Here is a 23112-nt window from a genome sequence, read left to right as displayed (position 1 = left end):
TAGGATACTGAAGTTTCAATGTTTTATCATAGTTACTATTGTAACAGAACTAGATTGTCACATAAGTAATTAACACATAAGAATATTAGGATTTAACTATGATATTATCAAAACATTAGCATAAATTAGCATTTCTGGAGCTGGACAAAGTATGTCACAAAAAACAATCAGTTGTAAAGCAGACAAATTTTGACAGAAATATTTCATTATTACAATCAGCTTACTATTTTAACAGGATTTTAAAATTAAAATGTTTTTAAGCTGTGCAGATACTTAATTTTAATGGGGAAATTTGATAACATGATAGGAAAGAGTTAAAATCATCTATACTACATGGTTCAACTTTCAGTCTACTCAAGTGCATCAAGTGACCAAAAAGAGGGAGAAAAGTCATTCTGCTCAACTGGCTGAACTGCCCATAAAGTCCAAGTCAAATTTACTCAGAGGTATCGGTTGGCATGTGAGCCAAAGGGCTGCCCACACAAAAAAGAGGGCTGCTGCATCAACCACAAAAAAGGCACATCTCCTCAACCTTAAGGAAAAACAATCCCGTTCTCAATCGCCTTTCCTCCAACAATTAACTTCACTGATACTGTAATCTAATTCTACCAAATATAAAAAGAGGCTACATTTTAAATACCCATCGTAGATTTTACATTCACTCATTCTATACCAGGCACTGCATAATGCCAGTTATCACTTATTAAATGTCCTCATCCTAGATAGTGTGCAAAAAGCTTAATATATGTTATCTAATTTAATCCTCAGCACAGTGTTGTAAGGTAGAAGACACTATCCCCATTTTAAGATGAAAAAAGACCTCGAAAGTTTGCCTGGGCATAAATCTGCCACAAATAATCTGTCTCACACAAACTTCTGGATTTAGAAAATATAAATTACAGTAAATTGGTCTGAAATTATTCACCAACATATTCCTTAAGAAAAATGGCAGGAAAGCTAACAAAAACCAAAAGTTAAGTTAGTTTTAATCCTAAATCAAGATGATTCTAAACAGACCTTGTTTTCTGAAACACAATTAAAAGTACCATGTGTACTGAATGGGGAAATCATGAGAAATTAAAAAAATCTGGAGGAACTAAACAATTGAGGGGAGTTCTATCATCTCCACTCGCTGTCAAGGGGAATGGATTTATTTCTGCAAGTGCAGACTGTAACATGAGGAGGAGGAAAGATTTCCTCAACCCATCCATATAAAGCATTAGAATGTCAAGCTCGACAGCTGGTGTAAGGGCTCACAAAGTTACTGGTAAGCTTAGAGATCCTGCTGTACCCTGAATACTAGACTAAGTATCACAATGCCAAGGACAGGTGGAAATGTGTAACTCTGACTTGCTGAAATGTCCTCATTTTGACAGCTTGATTACCTTCCCTGCCTCTTATGCCAAAATAGAGACCCTTCCCCCAACCCAAATTTGTGTGAACACTTACAGTAAAATGCTACCCTCCCTGTAGAATGTTTCATCTATATATAGCCGGTTTGGAGAGGAAGAGATGCTGGTTTTACTATGTACACTAAGTCTACTTTTAATCTGGGGCATTGTATGTATATCATAAAAACTGACGGGGATTTTAGAGGGCCTAGCAATGATTCAGTTAAATAAATTTCATATAAAATCATGGATATTTAAATTGGAAAAAAAACACAGATGATCCTCTGGCTCTACTTCCTCATTTTGCAAAACAGGAAAATGAGGACCCAAGAGGTGAAATGACATGCCCAAGATCATGTACATACAACAACACAAAGTGCCTAACCACCAACCCAACTCCTCTTCCGTGTTCTTCCTATTACACCCAAGAAACAACCAATGCATGTAGGAAAACTGTGGAGAAGAACAGCAAAGAGTTGAGAGGAAATAAATGAATGATCCAACTAGTGATCAAAGGCCCTATTGGTGGAATAATAACATGTCTACAAAGTGAAATCAACTCAGATTCAGTACGTAGATTATACTGTTGGATAGAACGTCATACTGTATCTTTGGGATTATTCAGTAGTCTATTCACACCTTAAAGGGATATTAGGAATTTAAGTTTTTTCATCTACAACAAATAGCACTGTGTTATATGGATCAATAACTGACCAAAGAAAGGCCAAATATGTAATGAAGGAGTGTTCTTCTGGTTAGCAAAAGTGGAACAGGTGTCAAATTAAATAACAGCATCCAATAAGAGAATAAGAAAAAAAATTCCAAAGTCAAGCTGACAAGCTGATACTCATTAAACTTAGTATGCACATACATTTATGTTTGTATGTTCATGCCTGTGTGTGTGTGTGTGTGTGTGTGTGAGAGAGAGAGAGAGACAGAGACAGAAACACGCCTTCTGTTTGTTAATTTACATATGTTGGATGTCTGGTTGTGGGGAAAAAGATTAGATATACTTACCCTGGACGGGCTTGGATGTCCTCCATTCCCCCAGGACCCTGAGCTACTTCTGTCTTCTACATCTAGGGACAAGAGAAAAGTTCTTTAGGCTTTCTTGCAGTAATTTTTTCTTTTTGTATATGCACTTTTAAATTAATGTTTCAAATTAATCTCCTGTTGCCTTTAATTAAGAACCAGGCACAGGGCTACCATGATGATAGTGGCTTCTGACCCATCTACTTAAATTAACTCATTTAAATTCACAGCAGAAATGAACTGGACCCTCAGGAACCAGAGGTATGAACATAAAAATTACTTACATCCTTCACCGTTTTTGATAGCCTCAGTTTTTACAGATGTGAAACTGTACTTAGAGTTTTATTACAATCTTTTGGATGAAATAAGTTTAAAAATGCACTAGCACAACTTGAATCCAAAAAAAGTCAAATTAAGGTAAATATCCACACTAACACCTTTAGCATCCTCATCATAATGCTCTTAGATACTTTTTGTTCTGTAGCTCAGGCTTATCACAGGAGACAACAGAAATGTAACAGAAAACCAGACTGAAAATGTATTCACTAGTCCATTTCCACGAGCACATTACAAGGATATTAGGACTTAAAAAATATTTTTTTTTAGGTTAAGACAATACTGTCTCTGTCTTTCAATTTTTTCTTTTAAAACTAGACATACCACTCGGCCTACAATCCTTAATCTGGGCTTTGATATGTAGAAATGAATGTCACTATTCAATTACAAAGCAATGTTTTATTTTGATAGATGAAAAGGCGAAAAGACCTACATGAACCATTGAAAAGTTGGAATTCTCAACTCGATACCAGCAAAGTTTGAATGCGAGTCGATTACGAAATGTTCCATCCATGCTTCAAATGGCAAATATGCAGGATGGAAAGTCTAACAGCTAAGTTACCATATTAATTGCTTAAAACATAAAAGTGTTTTAAAGATCAGTCACTCTATATTTAGAAATGGCTGTGAGATTTTTGATGAAAGGGCCTTCATAAGTATAAGAAGTTTCACTGTTACATGATTTTGATCACGGCTGATAACAGACGGCCATCACAAACACCCTCTGACAGAAGTGGAGGAGGAAGTGTGAAACTCTGGTTCAGGAGACACAATCCCATTTATTGTGTTTCCTAACATTTCAGTGATATTGTTTATTCTCTTAATGCTCTACTGTCATTATTCCTTTTATTATTACTGCTATTTTATTATCAGCAGAAGTAATCATAGTATAATTAATTGATTTATTTTCGGATACGGTAGAGTACATGCTGTTTCAGAATATCTTAAGAGATAGAAGAGCAACAGCAACTAAGTTATTACCACTAAATTAACTTCTCTCTCTCTCTTTTTCTTTAATGACAAATATTATTTCACTTCCTTTTAGTTGGTGCTTCAGAAGATAACACAAACTGCAAACAGATGTCCCCTATGGACAGTTAAAATCAGCGCACTGTGAGCTTCAAGGCATGTCAAGAAAGCTCTCGGGACTGCATCAAGCCTAGAGAAAAGGTGTAAAACCTTCCCCAGATCTGCTGTTTAACAACCCAACATGCTGGCCTAGCCTGTGTATGTTGAACTGAAACACACAAAGAAGCTACTTACAACCCTCTGGGATTCGCACATAAATAAATTTTGTAGCCTACATGGTTCTCTTAATTCTTAAACAAAAACCAAATATTTTCAGCCAAAATAAAAAGTGTATAAATAACAAAAATCTCTCAACCACTGCATGCTTTCAAAAGTCTGGCACATCTTGACTTTCTTTTCACCTATAACAGCCAGCTTGGATTCATTTGAGAGATTTCTCCTCTTTAATTTGGCCAAAAATGTAATGGAGGAACAGATTTGAATCCCTATAAGTACTGTAAGATTTCAAATTGTTTGGACTCATTTTATCTTTTCAATTTTAAAAGAGGATTTTAAACATGAAAAGTAGGCAGAGACTTGGAGGAAAGGGGGCGCTACTGCCAGGCCAGTGGAGATTTTGCATCCCAGAGGACATCTGGAAAAGCCACCCAGGAGACATTTTTGGTTGTCACAACTTGGGTGGTGTACTAGTGGCACTGATCACACAGAGGCCAAGGGTTGCTGCTAAATATCCCATAATGTGCATAAATACACAAAACAGCGCTCCACAATAAGAAATGCCCTGTGCTAAGCACAGCAGCAGCTCACACCTGTGATACCAGCACACTGGAAGGCTGAAGCAGAAGGATTGCCTGAGGACAGGAGTTTGAGACCAGCCTGGGCAACATAGCAAGACTGTGTCTCTACAAAAATTTTTAAAATTAGCCAATTGTGGTGGAACATGCCTGTAGTGTTAGTTAATTGGAGGGGCCGAGGCAGGAGGAGCCCTTGAGCCCAGGAGTTCAAGGTTACAGTGAGCTACAATTGTGCCACTGCACTCCAACCTAGGCAGCCGAGACCCCTGTCCTAAAAAACTTATGTTTTTAATGTTCTGACCCCAAATAAAAATGGTGCAGAGATTGAGAGGCCCTGTGATAGAGCAAAAGGAATCAAGTTGGAGAAAATATGTACTAAAATTTGATTTATAATTTAGTAAGGACTCTTATTAAATATACAGTTTTTCTTATGTACTTTAACCCAGACTTGAGCAGGAAATGTACCAAGAGACCTTCATATACATCTTCTGTCCACAGAAAAAAACGAAAAGTGATGGTCAACCAAGCAGCCTGCTAATTAGCAGGCAGATAAAACACATCAAAACTTGAGTATTCCCAACTGGGCAATTTCAAAAGAGAGCAATTCACTAATTAAAAATGCTGTAAGTCTAGCTTTTTTCAAAACAGGTTAAATACTGGCTGGGTTCCTTCACAAATAGATTCCTGACCAATCGGATCTGACTGCTCTTTTCCCATCCTTTCCCATTTCCGTCTTTCCCATTTCCTGACCTCACGCTGCTGCACCTTTCTTTGATTGCTCTCTGTTGAACAGGCTTCCCCTTCCCTTGGTCTCCTGCTAGATCTAGAGAATGAGGACAAATCACTAGCTCTCCCAAACCTAATAAATAGAACAATCATATGAATTCTAATTATATTTTATCTTTGGAAAAAATCTATAGAACTGGTGCTCATTTATCCATATCCATAGAAGGCACCAAGCTACAGTATGTGCAATGGTAATTCATAATGAATGTAAACATGTTACTTTGAAGTCATTTTCTTTTATCTTCCCTCTCCTTGAACTTCATCAGACCTGCCACTTAGCTAGCATTTTCTCAGTAACTACTCCAGCGCACCACCAAGTGCATTTCAAAGGGCATCCACCACCTGAATCACCTGTACACCCATTTTAAAACTGGCTTATTAGGGTTCATCTCACATCTACTTTGGAACTCTGGGAGTAGGGCCAAGAAAACTGTTTTCAAAGGTCCCCTTTTATGCCCACGGGAGTTTGAAAACCACAGGACTACTCTATTGTAAACGTAAGACAAATGCATACCCCACACCACCAACAGCAGCCTCTCTCACTCCGTATCTTACAATTCCTGTCTGAGTTGCTGGCTTCAGCAGCATTCAGTACACATGTCCATCACACAAGCATCCCAGAAGATTTTGGCCAGACTCTTTTTTTTTTTAGATGGAGTTTTCCTCTTGTTGCCCAGGCTGGATGGAGTGCAATGGCGCGATCTCGGCTCACCACAACCTCTGCCTCCTGAGTTCAAGCGATTCTCCTGCCTCCGCCTCCCGAGTAGCTGAGAATACAGGCATGCACCACCACGCACAGCTAATTTTGTTTTTTTAGTAGAGACAAGGTTTCTCCATGTTGGTCAGGCTGGTCTCGAACTCTTGACCCCAGGTGATCCACCCGCCTGGGCCTCCCAAAGTGCTGGGATCACAGGCATAAGCCAAGCACCCAGCCCAGACTGATTTTGAAGTAAACCTTGCATGTGGCCTACACCTGACCATTCCTTACTCCTGCTAGTGCGCCTGGACACTGCACGCTTTTACACCACGTTTTTGTAACGGCTCTTCCCTCTGCCTAAGCTGCTCCTCACCCTTCAAAGAAATAGTAACAGCTCATATTTAGTGAGCTTGAATGTACGTCAGATACTGTGCTAAACTCTCAAATCCCTTAATAGTATTCTGGTTTTATATATAAGAAAACTGAGGCTGAGATGGGTTAGAAAACTTGCCCACGGGATCAGGAAATGGCAGAGCTTGGACACAAAGGCAGGCTGAAGCTCCGCCCACTGTCGTAAAGGCTCCCCAGTAAGAATTTCACATTTCTCTAGGAAAGCTGAATGTTCCCTCCTGTCACATCTCCCCAGGCAGAGTGAATAGATTTATCTGGGAGTTATACCCACTGTTATGTCCACAAAAGATTACAGAAACACATACAATACAAAATATATGAAATCAACATTTGAAGGAATCAAAAGACTGGAAAATAAAAGTAGGGAGAACAATGAGGCCAGAGGTATGATGAGTTTATCAAAAGGCAGACAGTAAGGACTGGCTATTTGCTAGAGGTGGGTCAAAATTTGAGAAGCTATTAAGTAGACAAAGCAAAGAGGGAAACAAGATTGACAATAACCATCAGATAAAAACACACAAAGTGTTCAGGAGAAACATAACTAATCCTGGTATTAAGCCAGACAGAAAATACCTGTGAGCTCCCAACACAGAGGACAGAATGTCCTATAGCAGCCCATAGTATCAACAGTAGGCACAATGATAAAACTTGTATGGCTGGCTCAATACGATAGTTCAGCAAGTACGTAGAATTTATTATCCAAATAACCATGTGAATATATATACAGCTACAGAGCTTCATATTTATATCATACCCAACTGTGACGGACATTTAGTATAGGAAAGAAACATGCTTGAAACAAATAACATCCTGTGTGGTACTGTACAATGGTGGGCTCATTAGTTCTTTATTGAAATGAATTAAAACAGCAGAAAGAGAAAAATAAGACAATATTACCATATGAGAAGTGTTTACATCAAGAGGTGAGACTAAACAATATACAGGAAAAAGATGTGTGAAATCCATTAACGCAACTTAGTGACAAATGAAAACCTGCCTGAGATGAAGCTGCTGAATATATTTAGTTCTCGCCACCCCCCACAACGCCCCACACCCTTGTTCTGTTGCCACCCTTTTTCCAAGATGGGAGAAGAAAGAGAAAGAGAATATCCTGGGCAGAAGAAAGCAAAGGATAAAAGCAAGTAGATGATAGAAATTCCTGTTCCAAAAGACTGAAATGGGCTCAGTTGTTCAAGATTTTTCTAATTTCTTATTTTACCCTAAACTAAGACAGATTTAGTAACTCTTTCATGGGATTGCTGGTTGTTTTAGGAGGCAATCTGAAAATCCACAAATTTTCATTTTGTTTGATTCATTCTGCATGAGCCTCCTCTACAGTATCTGACATATCGGCCAGGCATGGTGGCTCACAGATGTAATCCCAGCACTTTGGGAGGCCAAGGTAGGCAGATCACTTGAGGTCAGGAGTTTGAGGCCAGCCTGGCCAAAATGGTGAGACCCTATCTCTACTAAAAATACAAAAATTAGCTGAGACTGGTGGTGGGCACCTGTAATCCCAGCTACCTGGGAGGCTGAGGCAGGAGAATCACTTGAACCCAGGAGGTGGAGGCTGCAATGAGCCAAGAATGCGCCGCTGCACTCCAGAGCAAGACTGTCTCAAAAAAATATTAACTAAAGTGTCTGACGTATCTGCCAAAACACAACAGTTTGGGCAGAACTACGACCAAATACTCTATCTAGAGGAAAGATGTTCAGACATAATTCTTACCTTCTATGCTTTCCCATCCACATTTGTTAAACATAATCTGGTTACTCAAAGCTCCACACTGCTCTTGTGGACAGTGCGATCAAAACTATCAGAAAGACTGACAAACTTTAGAAAACACAGTACCAGGAGTTGGGATAAAGACCTGATTTCAGAAGAGACTCTGCAGTGACCAGTTCTCTTGTCTGAGCAAGTCAGTGGCCTCTCTGTACTCATTTTTGTGAATTACAAAATAAGCAAGTTTGATTTCCATTCTTGGAAATAGGGCAGGCTAGTATATTTGGACAACTCTCCCACAGAAAACTAAAAATGATAGATAACAGTTTTTTGAAAATTTTTAAAATACTGAGCAGATATGATAACAAGGAATCATTGAGCCAAAATCAAAGTGAAGGCTGGAACCCAGGGAATAAGAAAAGACATTTTTTGCCGTGGAGATATTTGCCAACCTCAAAAATGTAATGGCTTCTTGGGTCAAGGAGAACAGAAGTGAAAACCCACGATGTAGCCAAAGTCTGTATTCTAACAGAAGATAAAGAGATGGTGGTATTTGTAAGATTAAGGACTTATTGTTAAAGTAAATGAATTAACTAACATTTGTTAAACACTTAGGGAAGTACTTGATCCACAGTAAATACCTACCATAGTCACGAATATTTATCATGAGTGCCTAATTTAATAATACCTTCCAATATCTAAGAAAAGCTAAGTCTTACATTTTTTTGACTCCTAGTTCTGCTAAACAGGTCAGTGATTTTTAAATATGCCCCTGGATATTAGAAACACCCAAAACATTTAGGTTAAACAATCCTAACTTCTCCATTAGCCTGTTTTACACCATCACAGTGAGAATTCAGTAACCATTAGATCTTTTCAGTGGCTTAGCTTACCATTTGAGTATTATCCTTATATCTCAGTGTATTTCTATGTGTAGTATACAAATGACAAGCTGTCAAAAGTTAGGTATGCTGATCAGAGTCCCAGGCTAAGAACAGAGACGAAATACCATGTAAGCTTCAGCTTGATTTGAAATAAACAAGAATGGGAGTTACCTAGGTTGACTGGCAGTAGAGCTGTGTAATTGTCCTTTCCATACTTCAAGCCTACAACATGCCAATCACCCAAGACCCTAGAGTTTTATGAAATCAGAGAAATGCCTAAAATGGTATTTTGCATTGGTCCAAGTCTACAGATTCCTGCTCTTGTAGAAATATATTGATTTCCTAATGAAAACGTCAACACACTCAGAATGCATTCAGAGATTGAGGATGCTAACTTCTTCCAAGAAAGGTAATCACTCTGAAACATGATGAAGTCTACACTGTCTCAAAACCTTCTCCCTGCAGCAACAGACACTATTAAATATCCTCCACACCATCACAGAGACTCACAGACTGCGTACATCTGTGGCTCCTACTAATTTCCTAGTCCAGGAAGAACCCTTGGCTGAGCCCTCACACAAACTGAGATGGCATATGCTCTCCGTCAGTGCCAGATGAATTTAGAGTTCAAAATATTTCATCAGCAAAGAGCGTGTTAAGGATGTGCACATTTTCATTAGCACCCAGTATAATAAGAGCTCTAAGTAGTGTAATTTGAAGTCAAATTTGAGTACTATTATGGACACAGGAAGAGTTGAGGAGATTCAAATATTGACAGATGATGTCCACACAAGCATGATTGTTTCTGTTTCTATTAGACATAAGATATGATGCTTCAGAATGAGTGATCTGGGCACTAACAAGAAACTTGACAAGAAGCTCCAGCATTTCCCAAATCTGACTAAGCAAAGGATGAGGGTTGTGTCAATGCTTCCCACACAAATGTTAAGATATGTCAGACCAGGTGCAATGGCTCACGTCTATAATCCCAACACTTTAGGAAGCCAAGGCAAGTGGATTATGATTTGATTACTCAAGGCTCCATTTTGCTTATGTGGACAGTGATCAAAACCATCAGACTAGATAAACGTGAGATCAGAAGTTCGAGACCAGCCTGGGCAACATGGCAAAACCTGTCTCTACTAAAAATACAAAAATTAGCTGGCATGGTGGCACAGACCTGTAGTACCAGCTACTCGGGAGGCTAAGGCACTAGAATCACATGAACCCAGGAGGCAGAGGCTGCAGTGAGCCAAGATTGCGCCACTGCACTCCAGCCCGGGTGACTGAGGGAGACTCTGTCTCAAAAAAAAAAAAAAAAAAAAGTAAAATATAAAGAATAGAGACCTGGGCTTTCCATCTTCAGATGACTGCTATCAATTCTGGCTTTCTCAGAGCTAATAGATTTCCTAATCAAATAAATCTGAAACTCAAAGGTCAAGCATAAGAAAAGTTAAAGTATAGATATGCTGGTGAGAAAGTATAATAGGAAAAATTTCTTCACAGAGAATTACTGCAGTATTTTAGCCTTAATTAACCTCCAATTTACACTTCCGTTAATATGTCCTTTAAAACAGTATTATTTTCCTTAAGTTCAAAATAAACTATTTTTCAAAAATGAACACTAAATTTCTGCTACTTAAGATATGGAGTTAATTCCATGGTGTACTGTTATAAACAGGGAAAATATCTTCATATAACATAAAATTCAGATTATGAGACAGTAACAAAATGAAGTACGTAATTATTATGTTACTAATACGTCAGTGGTGTTCCTTATATTGAAACTCAGAAATCTTTTTGAAACTCAAGGTGGTAGACAGCTAAATTATGAAACTGAACCAAATGTAACATTGAAGGCTTCATACCAATTTCTAAATTTGGGGGTGCCAACAATCATCTAACTTAAATGATACCCTAGCTTGAATATATGTGAAATGCTGAGAGATGAGTGCCATTTAGCACCCTTTCAAATGTATGGGACTGGCTAATTGGAGTCTTCCTCTTGAAGGAAAGTCAGTCGTTTGGGGATCCTATCTTTTTAAGCAATATCCGACAAATAAGAGCCATGACTAACTCAAGCAAGAGTATAACATGAACTATATATACCTTCTTTGACTTTTCAAAATGTGACCAATCTAAAAGCACTTAAAAATCAGTCTTAACCAAGACAATTTTCTTGGAGAGTAAACATTTCGAATCGAGTGAGAATAACAATGGAAGTAAGTTACCACATCTGAACACTTTGAAAAAAAAATCAAAGTACCATCTAACTTCAGCATTACCAGTAAGTAGGGCCGAGCACGATGGCTCACACCTGTAATCCCAGCACTTTGGGAGGCTGAGGCGGGCAGATCACAAGGTCAGGAGCTCAAGACCAGCCTGGCCAACATGGTGAAACCCCGTCTCTACTAAAAATACAAAAATCAGCTGGGTATGGTGGCGTGTGCCTGTAATCCCAGCTACTCAGGAGGCTGAGGCAGGAGAATTGCTTGAACTGGGACCTGGGAGGTGGAGGTTGAAGTGAGCCCAGATCACGCCACTGCACTCCAGTCTGGGCTACAGAGCAAGACTTCAACTCGAGAAAAAAAAAATTACACAGTAAGTTTCAAAGTACTTAAATAAATGTGAAAATATTGCAAGGAAGTTTTTAACTAGGTGTTTGGTAACTTCGAAATATATATCACCTTCTAAAGATATATCACAAAGTGCAAGAAATAAAAGGTAGATACTTTAGAAAACAAAGCATTAAACAACTGAGAAATAAATTTAAGAATATGCTTCATTTCCTAATAAAACTGGATACATACTTCTGATAACATCTACATGTAATTATATGTATATTTTTTGAACCATGCATGTAATATTTACAGTGCAAAATTCATAATGTTATAATGACTTCAGATATACAAATTGGTATTTAAAATGCCTATTTGGTAAATAATTTATTGAATTTATTCTTGGGAGAGGTTAGCCAACATGAAACACAGAAGAGTCTCCTCTGTTCTTCTTTTCTTTCCTGATACCTCTTTTCTCCCAGGGGTGCCATTTGTGAGGTTCTGAGAAGGGGAGGCTGGCTTAATTGATATATTTGTAGGCTGTAATTGCTCTGCCTAACCACAATGGTCTACTTCTCCCAAATGGCATTCTTTCCTTTTGCTTTCTCCTTTTTCTTCTATCTCCTTTTATACTTTAACAAAATCTACTTCTCCTGTCTCTTTTACTGTCATTTCCTATTCCAGACGCTTGACTAATACTGGTAAAGTCAATAGCTTTACATATTCAAAACTCATCCCCAGAATCCAGTTTTCTGGCACAACCCTTTTGCTTAAAATAATCACTCCCATAACCTGATTTTCGTTTTATCCTTTCAACATGGCAATCCTCCCACCTGTGTATAACAGTGCAGCCAATGACCTGGCAATGACAATCGATCAATCTTACATGTTATCTTCAGGGGTCATGTCTTAAGTTTTAGGCCAATTTTCTCTGTATTTAGGCTCAAACGTGCAAACCACACTATATTACTCTGCAAAACATCAATGAGAAGGCTTAATTAAGTAACACTGACAGATAAATCCATTTCTTTCACAGTAATCAAATCAAAGCAGGTTGACATAACACAGGAACTTAATACAGTTATTCCCTTGTAATTGGAAAAAGGCCCTCTACTTCTCATTAAAGCAATCTTCTGGGTACTGGCATAATAAGGAGACTCAGAGCTTTAATACTGCCCTATAAAAGTCTCAAGATACAGACCCCTTAAGCAAACAAGCCAGATTATCTAATTCCTTGATCACAGCAGAACATGTAGTTCCTACTGTTTTAAACTACTAATTCTTTATCGCTCCTACAATTAAAAAGAGGTAAATTAGTATCAAACACATATAATGAAAATCTGTAAAAAATGTATAAACTGTTTACAGTTTTATAAATCTACCACCACATGTATCTGAAGGGAAGCAGTCTATTAAACATGAATTTGAAATACTTTACACATGTGAAATTGTAATAGCTTGGATCAGGGAAAAATCTCTTTATTTTACTCCATGGGCTCAATAGGATACATATGCCTAAATTTACAGCGTGATACTTAACCATACCGTACAACCTGTCCATCAGAATTGTAAGAGAATGAAAGCTTTAGTAAAGCATTTAAATTTTTGTGGTATGTAAAAAATATTAAGTCATCTGGTCAACTGTAGGCTGCTCTGACTAGTCTAAACCCCAGAAAAAGTGCAACAATATTATACCATGTTCATATCCCCAAACTAAATAAAATCAATTTTCACCCTTTCAACTCCAATTTTGAGGGAGTTTCTATTACTTACTTATAGGCACCTGACCAATCTCAAAATGATTCTAACAACTCTTTCCGACAGGATAATTTATAATCTAGGCACTGCATGGTGATCTCCAAATGCTGGCTGACCACCAAAATACCCCAAGGAACCTCATAAAAAACACAGATATCCTAGCCTCACCTGGGAACTAATCAAGAAAAGATCAAGGGTTGAAGTCAAGAAAAATGTGTATTTTTTTGTTCTTCCTATGTTTTACATTTCTTTTAAGTTGTTTGTTTTTGAGACAGGGTCTCATTCTGTCACCCGTGCTGGAGTCCAGTGGCACAAAGACGGCTCACTACAGCCACAACCTCCCAGGCCCAGGAAATCCTCCCAGTTCAGCCTCCCAAGTACTGGGACCAGCACACCTCTCTAATTTTTTTAATTATAGTGCAGTTAAAATTTTATAATATGTTACGTCTGAACCATTTGTAAGTTGCATCAATTATATCCTTTTACCCCTTAGTACTTCTGTGTGTATTTCCTAAGAACAAAAACAGTACCATTATCAAAATCAGAAAATACACTGTGGGTACTTTGATCCAATCCATAATCCATATTCCAGTTGGGCACTTCCCCCATCTCTGGTAGAAGACAAAGTCCATGATCAAGCACTGCACTGAATTGTCTATCTCTTTCATCCATTTGAATAAGACATAATTTCTCAGTCTTTTCTTTCTCTGATATTAGAATTCTGGAAGGATACAGGCCAGTTATTTTATGGAAATGTTTCTCAATTTGGGAGAATCAGATGCTTCCTCGTGATTATATTCCAATGGATATAATACTACAAAAGTGGCCTGCTGTCTGTACCAGGATACCACTTCCAGAGCCACTTGATGGCACAGTGGTCTGCCCCTCATGCGTTAGCCAATTTTGATAACCTGATCAAAGTGGTATGTGAATTCTGCAATGTATGATTATAATTTTTCCCTGCATAGATTACTAATGAGGAATCTATGGAAAGATTCCTTAAGAACATTCAAACTAATTTTTAATTACATACTTACTGACAAAAATTAAAATACGGAAGTATATAAGGTAAAAAGTGAAAATGCCCCCAATCCTCACTTGCCCCACTCTTAGATGAGGGATAACCCATAATAGTTTCCTATTTCCTTACATATCCTCTGGTCTGTGATCAATGGTTTGACAGCCACAGAAATGTAGGACAATAAATGCTAAACTTGACTGAAGTTTCTGTTCTATTTGAATTGATAAAAAATATTCTTCAATCATTTATCATCTAGTGGCATTTCAATGCAGACAATGATTAGCTGTAGCCCCGTGAACTAAGTGGGAGTGGGGAGGACAGGAACAAGAATATATTCAGATATATTTTACCATTAATTTTGAAGGAATTTGGCCAAGATGAAGACAAGATGCACTGACCCACTTGTGAATTAATGCAATGTATAAAGCCAAGTTAAAGAATCAATTTTGGAGCCACACTATCCTAACAGGCAATTTGGTGGCTCCTCCCACCACATCCTGTGAACCACTGTGAAAAAAGGAGACCTGCCATTGCAGAGGCACTTCCCAATCAAATTCCAATGCATAGACAAGCACACTCATGACAGAGAAACATTTAGTGTGGTTTTCAGGGGCTGATGTACAGAAAAATTGGAAACATCTAAAATGTTTTAGAAAGGAAGATAAGTTGCCACTTTTAAAAGAATATATTCCCACATTCAGAGAGCAAGTATACAAGGAACTAGCCACTCTCACAAAGTTAAGGAGTGAAGGCTAACCCCAGAAAAGCCTATGAGAGAAATTTTGCCATTTGATAGAGCATATGCGTATCATGCAATAATGGGTGATTTAACTTGCTATAATCAATATAAGGTAGAAACAGTCCCTTTAACCTTTAGATAAAGCCCTCGTCAATTTTTTTTTTTTTTTTTTGAGATGGGGTTGCACTCTTCACCCAGGCTGTAGCTCACTGGTGGGATTAGGGTTCACTGCAGCCTCAACCTCCCAGGCTCCAGCAGTACTCCGACCTCAGCCTCCTGAGTACCTGGGACCAGAGGCACACACCAACACACCCAGTGAATGTTCTGTAGGACAGAGTCTCATTATGTTACTCAGGTTGATCTCGGACTACTGGGCTCAAGCAATCCTCCTTCCTCAGCCTCCCAAAGTTCTGGGATTAAAGGTGTGAGCCACCATGCCCAGCCTACAGCCCTTGTCATTTTGTAAACTGAACAGTGCTGACATATTTCAACTGTGACTTATAAAGGCTTAGAAAATTTTCCTCACAATTCCACTTCAGCCAAATGCCTGGCAGACATTGGCAAAGATTTCTCTTACTTGGGCTTATAAATGTGTGTGTGCGCATGTGTGCATGTGCGTGTATGTGTAAAATCAGCATACACACACACACAATACATAAACTTGAATTTCCTAATAGTTTCTTGATATTAATGATGGTGTTTAAAACAGTTACCATATGTTACAGCTTGTTCAAATGACATCTCCTTACTTTTTATTAGATTGGTCAGAGAAGTCTGACTGGTCACTTAAGGATTTTACATTTTATCTCATGATAACGTAACCACAATTTTTACACTTGATCTTAGGCAAAAGGCCAAGAAGCAATTATTACCACAATTTTTAATGATGCTTTCTACTTCCTATTTTTTACATACTCATCTCATTTAAAATGATGTATCTGGAATCATTTAAAGCATAAAATTAGGATCAAGAGAAGTTACATACCTAAACACGAGCAGACTAAAATCATTTTTCAAAAGAGGAAAAATGAAAATCACAAGGAAATTGGTAGATGCCCTAGATAAAAGAGGCCATTTTGCATAAGACATATTTTCACCCTTTTGTGCTATTACGATTACCTGTTTAATTCTAAAAGAGAATAGAATACTTGCTAACGTTCTCTAGGATACTTGCTGAAAGAAAGGTGTACAGTGTTATGATGACTGAGTTTTCATGGCTAGCAATGCACATCTTCACACCATGTCAGCAATGAAAACAAAACTGTTACTCTCCCGTCCGTGTGTCCTACTTCACGGGGCAGTGCAGAGGCACACTGCGACACCATTTCACCACCAGGGCACACACAGTTGCCATCAGTTTGAGAAAGACCCAGGACTTTGCTAGCGGGACAGGTCTAGAAGGGAAGAACGGACCAAGGTTTCCTCCAAACCATGCTGCTTCCCTTACTTTCACTCTCGGGTTCTATAAAACATGTTCACTACTCAAGTAGTGAACACACATCTGCCTTAGTTTACTAGTCCAGCTGTTGGGGGTAGGACCCGAAACAGATTAGAACGTATCAATTGATGATTTCTTAGGTTTTATCACATCAAATTCCTAGGAAGAAGCATTTTTGGTTCTAATAGGTCTGTGACTTTGATGCATCCTGCCTTTTGCCCATCTGATAACCTGTGGAATCCTGGTCAGAAAGAAATGAGCTGCTCTGAGATACTGGTCTTCCCAATTCAGTAAGTGTAATGGTAAAACGCCGTAACTCTTCCTCAGGAATGGAAGAAATGTCATTAGTGTGAAAGGAGATAGAAGCAAAGACTTGAAGAATGACAATATCCAGGCATCTGAAGAGAAAACAAGAAGCAGGGAAGGGGTCCCGGGAAAGCCCAAGCTGTCCATAGAGAATAATGATTTATCTGATGAGATTAGCAGACAGTTTGATTAGAAAAGATGCCTTTTTAACACAGCAAAGATTGCAATGTTACTTTAAGATTTTGTTGTAGGAAAAAGCTGTGCCTGCCAAATGTGGTCTATAACAGCACAGGCTAGCCATGAGTGATACAGTGGGAAAATAGCCACTAAGCCAGATTTTATTTGATTTGTACTGATGATTTTTATTAGAATACATGGATCATTGCTTCAACCTTTCCATGTAAAACCAAATCAAATTCAAAAACTCACACATCAGTCACCTAACCTTATGTCATTCCTTCTGCTTTACTCAAGTTGAGCCACATTTCAGCTGATCCGTCCCCGATAAATTGTTCAGCTACTCAAAACTGTTGCGCCAAATTCTGTGAGGCAAGTGGTACACAAAAGAAACCACAAAATCTGCAGTTACAAGTAAGAAACCTAGAGAAAAGAAAGAACGCGAGCTTCCAAAGTGTAGAATGAGTGCAAAACAATATACACCATGCAAAACAAGATAAAATGAACTATCCTTATTGTACCAAATGAGTTGTAATTTGTTTGTAAAAGGCCCCCAGCTCCCCTAGCTTTTTTGTACTTAAGCCCCTTTCAATTCAAGGTACTGTAGAGAATTTTGCAACCAGAGAAAGTCCACCGTTCTATAGCATAAGGAGATCGAAACTGCAATAAATGGTTTTACAAATTCAAAATGTTCAACTTTTAAGGTGAAAATTATAAATGTTAAATATTACGTTGGTGGGAAACCTCTGTGTTATTTAGAAGAATTGCCATTAAAGGGAATGAAGTTTAATTACATGAAATACGGCGATGGATCTCCAAAGAAAAAGGGCCTATAATCTACTTTCCACCACTTCTTTACCTTTTTTTTTGCATTAGCATTTTCCCTTTCTTCCTCTAACAGTGTAGGTTTCAATTTAAACCTGTAACCAGTAATTATCATTTGGATGTCCATTTCTAGTTAACCAATCAGTTCCATCTTCATGATTTCCTTTAGTGTCCCACACAGCTCCCGAAATGCAGGTTATTATTTTCTCTTCAGAGAAGGTAAATAACTCCCCTATTACAGGCCATTAGCAGACCCAGTAAAGACACGAAGACATGAATGAAGACATGAAGACATCTTCATCGGGTCTGCTGATGTCCTGTAATAGAGAGAGTTATTTACCTTCTCTGAAGAGAAAATAATAACCTCCATTTCAAGAGCTGTTTGGGACACTAAAGGAAATCATGAAGACCCAATGAAGACATTCATGTCTTCATGTCTTCACTGGGCTGCTGATGGCCTGTAACTGGGAAAATTATTTATACATGGCTCATGCTCAGCCTCTGAAAGACACTGGATTTTATCAAATACTCAATACCTCTGGGTACCTTATCAAACAACCAATACCTCTGAAAACTAGTGGTGACCAAACTTGCGGGCCTCTGGTGTAACCCTCTGTAGCTAAAAACGAGGCTATGTTTTCACCAATCCCCATCGCTTTCTGCCCCTGAATGAACACCTAGGAATCTGAAATTCCCCATCCTCCTTTGCAGTCATGGGATCATATGATTAGGATTTGGCCAATAAAATGTGAGCAGAAGTAATACTTGCCTTGTCCAGGCCTGGCCCCTAAAATTCCCCACGTAATCTTCTATGCACTCTCCTTTTCCTCTTTGATCAGCCTGATACCAATATCTGGTGAACTCCAAGGTCCTAGGGGATAGCAGACCTGAGCCATGGAAGCAGCCAGGCCGGGACCAGAGCCCACCCACATCAGTCTGTGACACCAGAGGGTAGTAACCCTCTGCAGTGTTAAGTTACTGAAGTTTGGGGATTGTTTGTTCCAGCAATTAGCATACCCTGACTAATGCATCTTCCAAAACAGACTTCCGTGAATTCTGGTGCTATGATTCTATCTTCCAAGTAAAGCAAACATACGCAGTTAGAGCTGGCACCAGTCAGAATTGTGAAGCAGGGGAAACTGGTCTTTGAACTATCCTTCTTTCCCTTTCAGACTTGTTTTCCCCTCTTAGCATTTCCTCCCTCTGAGCACCAAATGTTCTCAGGCTGCTCAGTCTCGTCTGTCTCAAGAAAATAGACTCAAGATATTCATTATCCATTCTTTCTCTTAACCATTGCCTACTGAATACCACCCATGGTGGTGGTGTGAGCTGCATGCTACTTGCGCAATTTTGGATAGTCTTTAACGTCTCACATTGAATGTATCCTCATCTGTAAAATGGGAATGACTGTATCCACTGTACTGTTGCGATGATTACAGATAAAAAGGGAAATGTCACAATGGAACCTGCGACACAGTAGGAACTCAGAAAAAAAGGGGTAACTCCTCTGTGTATTACATTTATTGTTATAGTCATAGTATGATATTTGACACCAAAAGGATATAAAATGTATATAAAATAAGATGCTTTCTCTCTGAAATATATAATCTAGATTGGGAAGAAAATCTCATGAAAATAAAATGCAGTATTTCACTACTAAAACAAATATAGCCGAATTTTTGAGAAAGGTGAGTTATATGGGCTAGAATCGACACTTGCAAAGTATTGGTGACTTAGGACATAGTGATGTTAAATTTCAAAGGAACCTAAAAGAAAGGTTCATGATTAATCCAAGGGAATAAACTGCTACACCTCAACATTTTTCATGTCACATTGTGTAAGGGAGGTGCCCTGTTCCCAGTTTCTTTATTGATTCAGTTATTAATTCTGTGTCAACCCTGATACAGATGTCACTAAAATCAAACCAACCCTAGTATAACAGTGATAGGGGACAAGGTTTTATTTTACTTTGTAAATTTCTGGCATGGACCAGGCATGGTGGCTCACAGGCCAGGTGTGGTGGCTCACACCTGTAATCCCAGCACTGTGAGAGGCCGAGGTGGGCAGATCAATTGAGGTCAGGAGTTTGAGACCAGCCTGGACAACATGCTGAAACCCCGTATCTACTAAAGATACAAAAATTAGCTGGGCATGGTGGCAGGCACCTGTAATCCCAGCTACTCAGGAGGCTGAGGCAGGAGAATCACTTGAACCCGGAAGGCGGAGGCTTCACTGAGCCAAGATCGTGCCACTGCACTCCAGCCTGGGAAACAGAGTGAGACTCTGTCTTTAAAAAAAAAAAGGAAAGAAAGAAAGAAACCTGGGATGTATCTAACTTGGAAAGAAGGAAAGTAGTGGCATCCTGGTGAGCTCTCCGGCATTACATGTGTATTTCTCCAACTCCATGTTCAATGTTATAACACACTGGTAACTTGAAACTGGCATAATGGTGGGAGCATTTACACCATGCAAATTGTTAAACATGATAAATAATGGCCTTTTTTCTTGAAAAAGAGGTTATTAAACATTTACCACCACACCAATGAAAACAATCGTTCATTGTGAGGTATTTGTACTCAAATTGCTTCATTTAACTTTCACAGCCACAGTCAGGTAGACTGTATTATCCTCATTTTACAGATGAAAAATTGGGCTTCACAATGGAAGTGATTGACAAGGAATCCTGTTGCCTGTGCTTCTTGCACTAAAAACCAGGTTGCTTACAGAAGTGAAGAACACCTGGATTTCTTTTTCTCAGTATATCAAAAAGATATTCCCATGAACACAGAAAGCTATACTTTAAAAACATCTAAATTCAGGCAGTACTACTCCCAAAACCTTTAATTTACCACTCCGCTTCATTTTGCTTCTCTACTCATCTAACTCTCCCCTTAATCAATAGATACTTCATTTTTACCACCCTGACTTCTAGACGTCCAATTCAACATTTTGGACCTATGTCCTTCCAAGAATGACCCCTTACAATGTCTCAAGAAACAGATTTGTGCCTAATGACTGGGATACGTTATGAACAACCTTTAATCAGTGATTCTTCATCTACCTGTTCTCACCAAGGTAGTCTATTCCATTTTGGGCTGAGCTACAGTTACAATGAGTAAGTCTGGGTTTAGGAAGAGCTGGGATATTCCTTGAATTCAGATGAGGTTTCTGACATTAATTCAAGAATGACTGTTATCAACAGCTAGCATCGGGCTTGGAGAAGGGCCTATGGGGTGAGAAAAGCCAGGGAACTTCAACAGGTATCAGGTGCAATCTGAGATCCAGTGGCTCTACTGTATTAGTAAAGACAAAAAGGTTATTTGTACCCCTCACTCTGACACTTCCATGTCAACTTCTCCCCAAAGCAGGCTTCTCTCAGGGTCATAGGATTCCAGATATACCTGCTTCCTCATTGACTTTCAATGGGAGCAAGTTCAGTCTATAAAAGAGCAAAATTCCTGCTGAACTTTATTTGTCCTGATTGGGACCATCATGGAACAATCCCTAAAGCCAGAAAATACCATGCATGGATTTGCTTAGGCCTGGATGACCCAAATTAATCACTGTGATGAGAGGGATAGGATTACCTTGATTGGTTTAGTCCAGTCGCAGTAGTCCACCAGGGATGTAGTAATCCCACACAAATCACACAACTAGCACACACTGGGGAAGGAGTATACAGTAGTGAGACAACCACAGTTGGAGACAGAGCCCCAAGAACCACTGGCATATTAATAGTGTACAGTGTATCGCTTAAGAGGTCTTTGTGAACAGTTATGCAAACTCCCTCCTTCAGATACTTCAGTCTTCCTACTGATGTCAGGATTAGAGCACCTTTTGGGGACGGTGGAGTTTCACTCTTGTCACGCAGGCTAGAGTGCAATGGCACGATCTCAGCTAACTGCAACTTCCACCTCCCAGATTCAAGCGATTCTCCTGCCTCAGCCTCTGGAGTAGCTGGGATTACAGGTACGCGCCACCATGCCGGGCTAATTTTTGTATTTTTAGTAGAGAGGGGTTTCACCACATTGGCCAGGATGGTCTCGAACTCCTAACCTCAGATGATCCACTCGCTTCAGCCTCCCAAAGTGCTGGAATTACAGTAATTTTCTTAATTGTAAACTTCAAGGTTGTCCTGATAACATAACCTCACGCCCTTGTGTTGTCTCTTCCAGTTACCTTGATTTCCTTTCACAACACTCAAGTATTTCATTGGCCCTTCTGCTGCAGAACTTGAACACGTGGTTCCTACAATACAATACCTTCCTCCCCACTTCGCCACTTCACTTTCCTACTATGACTATTTCACTCCTGTATCAACTCCGCTGAATCATCACTTTCTTGGGGCAGACTTCCTTGTCCCCCCTGACTAGCAACAAATGTCCTCAATCAAGTGTCTTGTGCTTGTCCTTCATTGGACTTGTCACAGATGTAATTTCACATTTTTAGGATTCTCAAGTAATTTCTCTCTTGCCCACTGAAGAATAAGCTGCATAAATACAAGGGCTGCGTCTGGTTTGCCTTCCATCCCACCCTCAGTATCCAGCACGGGGCAGGGGTAATCAGGTGCCCTCAGCAGACTCTTGGTGAAATGGATGGCTGTGTCTTTAGCCCCCGAAAGGGGCCGTGCATACAAAAAATATCCAAAATGCCAGCTGAATTCATAAAGTTACGAACCATTCTGCAGTGCTCCTGTGACTTTGAGAAGAATACCTAACATAATGAAAATGCATAATGAGTTTTCGCCCTGTCCACTATTAACTACAGAAACCACAGGTATGCTACAAAGGTTAGCTTGGCACAACACATCTTTTCTCCACAATTTAAATAATCGCTCGTTTCAAAAATATGCAAGTGTGGATTAAGATTCAGCACAAAATATGCAGATCAGTCCTCTTAACACATGGAAACACTTCACTTGCCAGTCACATGACCAGATGGAGTTAATGCACAAGTCTCAAGCTCAGTGATTTCTATAGTAAAAATGCAGTGAAACAGTCAGACTTCATGTATGTCTTATCCCCTGACAGAAATAATCTCTTATATGGTCATTGTAAAGGGAAACATTTGCCTCTTTATGCTCACTTTGATATGCACCCTAGTGATTTGATACATATTATATAATCATTGGCCTCAGGACAGAGGAGAAAACAACTGTTACCTCTACAGTGAAACAGCTTTCTGTGATCAGGTGATAGCAAGACAGA

General features: G+C 39.1%; 1 protein-coding gene and 1 long non-coding RNA gene across 31 annotated transcripts in view; one reads left to right on the top strand and one right to left on the bottom strand.

The window, feature by feature from the left end:
• LOC110568837 (uncharacterized) overlaps positions 1 to 22292 on the top strand; it is a 31271-nt gene extending 8979 nt beyond the window's left edge. Inside the window, exon 2 of the long non-coding RNA XR_002479027.2 lies at positions 22081 to 22292. This is a non-coding gene — a long non-coding RNA (uncharacterized LOC110568837). The remainder of the gene's footprint in view (positions 1 to 22080) is intronic.
• Positions 1 to 23112, bottom strand: part of TCF4 (transcription factor 4) — a 368346-nt gene that overhangs the window by 238817 nt on the left and 106417 nt on the right. For 29 of the 30 annotated variants that reach the window (XM_064379108.1, XM_064379115.1, XM_064379120.1 and 26 more), the window contains one exon: positions 2409 to 2470. In XM_064379108.1, coding sequence (XP_064235178.1) covers positions 2409 to 2470 — 62 coding nt within the window. Of the gene's footprint in view, positions 1 to 2408; positions 2471 to 12527; positions 12597 to 23112 lie in introns of those variants that run through there. The other variant, XM_064379136.1, reaches the window with a different exon arrangement.

This window comes from Aotus nancymaae, unplaced genomic scaffold (genome assembly GCF_030222135.1).
Source record: "Aotus nancymaae isolate 86718 unplaced genomic scaffold, 86718_ANA_hifiasm-v0.15.2.pri h1tg000020l, whole genome shotgun sequence".
NCBI classification, from domain to species: domain Eukaryota; kingdom Metazoa; phylum Chordata; class Mammalia; order Primates; family Aotidae; genus Aotus; species Aotus nancymaae.
This window is presented reverse-complemented; position numbering and strand designations above follow the sequence as displayed.